The sequence below is a fragment of the Lactuca serriola genome, chromosome 3 (assembly GCF_051521515.1).
Source record: "Lactuca serriola cultivar US96UC23 chromosome 3, Lser_US96UC23_V15, whole genome shotgun sequence".
NCBI classification, from domain to species: domain Eukaryota; kingdom Viridiplantae; phylum Streptophyta; class Magnoliopsida; order Asterales; family Asteraceae; genus Lactuca; species Lactuca serriola.
The window spans coordinates 155818817-155821227 of record NC_136410.1 but is presented as its reverse complement, the minus strand read 5'-3'; the positions used below and the strand labels follow the sequence as shown (position 1 = coordinate 155821227).

At 37.4% G+C, this 2411-nt stretch overlaps 1 protein-coding gene across 1 annotated transcript; it reads left to right on the top strand.

Moving 5' to 3' along the window:
* The first annotated feature begins 352 nt into the window (after positions 1 to 352).
* On the top strand, positions 353 to 1491 carry LOC145094713 (transcription factor MYB60-like). The gene is made up of 3 exons (XM_079032789.1): positions 353 to 470; positions 678 to 807; positions 893 to 1491. Exons 1-3 carry the CDS (start codon positions 356 to 358, stop codon positions 1311 to 1313), a joined length of 666 nt encoding a protein of 221 aa, XP_078888915.1. The 5' UTR covers positions 353 to 355; the 3' UTR covers positions 1314 to 1491.
* Positions 1492 to 2411: the final 920 nt, after the last annotated feature.

Here is a 2411-nt window from a genome sequence, read left to right as displayed (position 1 = left end):
TTTCGTGTTGTTATTGACATCATGAGTTAAGCCTAGTTACAGAATTGCTATATGAGGAAGATTTAAAGGGTATATTTACTTTAAATAGGCAAGAATCAAGTTTTGGACAGGTGGGTTGACCTGATTGGTTATATAGCTTTTATATAAGATCCCATGGCAAGATTTGGAACAAAAAGTTATGTTGTTTAAAAAGTGAGATCACCAAATCCTAGAAAGACATTGTGAATCGACTGTTGGAGGATGTATATATATATAGGGGTTGCTCTAGTTTCACTTGTAGTTGTGTCACACAAGTTGGAGACAAGAAAATAAGTGAATATTGAAAGAAAAAATGGTTGCAATGATGGGATGGAGAATGCATGAACAAGAATGGAGGAAAGGGCCTTGGACACCCATGGAAGATAACTTGCTTATTGAGTATGTTAGAATGCATGGAGAAGGAAGATGGAGTTCGGTAGCTGATTCCTCAGGTATAACCTAGTATGAGTTCTTTCGACTCCTCATGAATATTCGACTCTTAATTATGTTAGTAACCTATTACATGTGAATAACCTTTCTACACAAACTTTATAAACGCCAACTTTCAAGAAAATGACCATATATAGGATGACCATCTACACTTAGTTAAAAAAAATTGCAATTTTCGCCATTAAGGTTGATTTGGCTTCTTTTTTCAGGTTTGAAAAGGAGTGGGAAGAGTTGTAGGTTAAGATGGGTGAATTACCTAAGGCCTGGTCTTAAAAAAGGTCAATTAACACCTCAAGAAGAAGGCATCATTATTGAACTTCATGCGTTATGGGGAAACAAGTAATGCAATTAGTTACACACATACATGCTTTTATTTTATTAATTAAATTGGTTCATGATCTTTAAAGTTGTTTTGATATTAAAGGTGGTCTACCATAGCGAGATACTTGCCAGGAAGAACAGATAACGAGATAAAGAACTATTGGAGAACTAATTTCAAGAAGAAAGGAACCCCATCACAAAATCAAGAAAAGCAAAAACATAAAGTTGCATTTAGGCGTGATCAGCATCATCAACAACAACAACAAATTATGAATAATAATTATGTGTTACCTCAGGTAGAAGAGAGTAACCAAAGGATGATCTTTGAATCACCAGAAACGAAGATTGAAGATACTACTGTTAGTGAGCAACATTATAACCGGTCTGTGATGGCTCAAGATGTTGCATCTTGGTGGGACACTGTCTCTGAGGATGGTTTATGGAGTGAGTTTTTGTGGAATCAGGATAACGACCAATATCCAAATGAATCTGTGATTGAACAATCATTTAGCTCATGTTTTTGAATTTGGACTTAGAGAAGAAACTTTGAATTATATCCCCTAAGTATCACATATAGTTAGCGATTTAAATGTAATGTCTTTTCTAGTATATATCATCGTAAGGCAAGGCATTACCAGAATAAATGGTGCTTAACCACCATTTTAGTCAGTTCCGAACTTTTACTTCTTGTAGGACTTTCATCAAAACAGTGCGTGGGTAATGCAGCTGAAAGCTTTGATACATAACTTATCACCTTATAATCTTATATTCATTCCTTCTGGTTGTTTATTGAAGCAAAGGGATGTGGAAATTAACATGAACAATGGAAGAATCCGGGAACATAGGTGGTGATTCTTCTGTTATGGACACACTTTTCAATCTTGAAATTAATCTTGAACTATACACATTAGAAGAAAAGTCTCGGATCATATGATTAAGGGGGAAAAACATGTACAAGCATTTGTAGTAATATGTTCGGCCTAACGCAATAAATAGTACTAGTAATAAAAATTGAATTACTACAAGAAATACAACCATTACCGGCGACACCAATAGCGGCGAGATGGACATTTAGCGGTGACATATCAATTTGTCGCCGCTAAAGGGCCATGTCGCCGGTTATGCTTATTGACACGAATCCACGTTTTCACGTTTGGTTAAACGACATCCGTTCGATCATGTTTCTAATCCAATGGTTGGGATACTCGTGGAACACACAAGACCAATACAAGCGACACAAGTCGCCGCTAAAGACCTAACCGTGTTGCCGCTAAATGTCGAATAAATGATGCGGCAATAATTCCTTCCGAAGCTGTAGACGCTATTGATAAAAGTCACCGCTAAAGCCCCTTGCGTCGCCGGTATTGGTCGATGGGAGTTAACAAAAAAAATTGATGCCCTTTTCCTTTTCTGCTTCTGTTTGCTCCATCTCTGACGCTTTTTTCTTTCCATCTTCTTCTGCGATTCACAACGATTCAAGCCATCATCATCGTCGAAATTGAGGATTTCCGGCGACGGTAAAGTAGATACCGACGACTTAAGACAAAATTCTTGGACGATATCGATGCATTTCCGGCGACGGTAGGTATCTCCAGCTTAGTTCTCTTTCCCTTTCTCCTGTA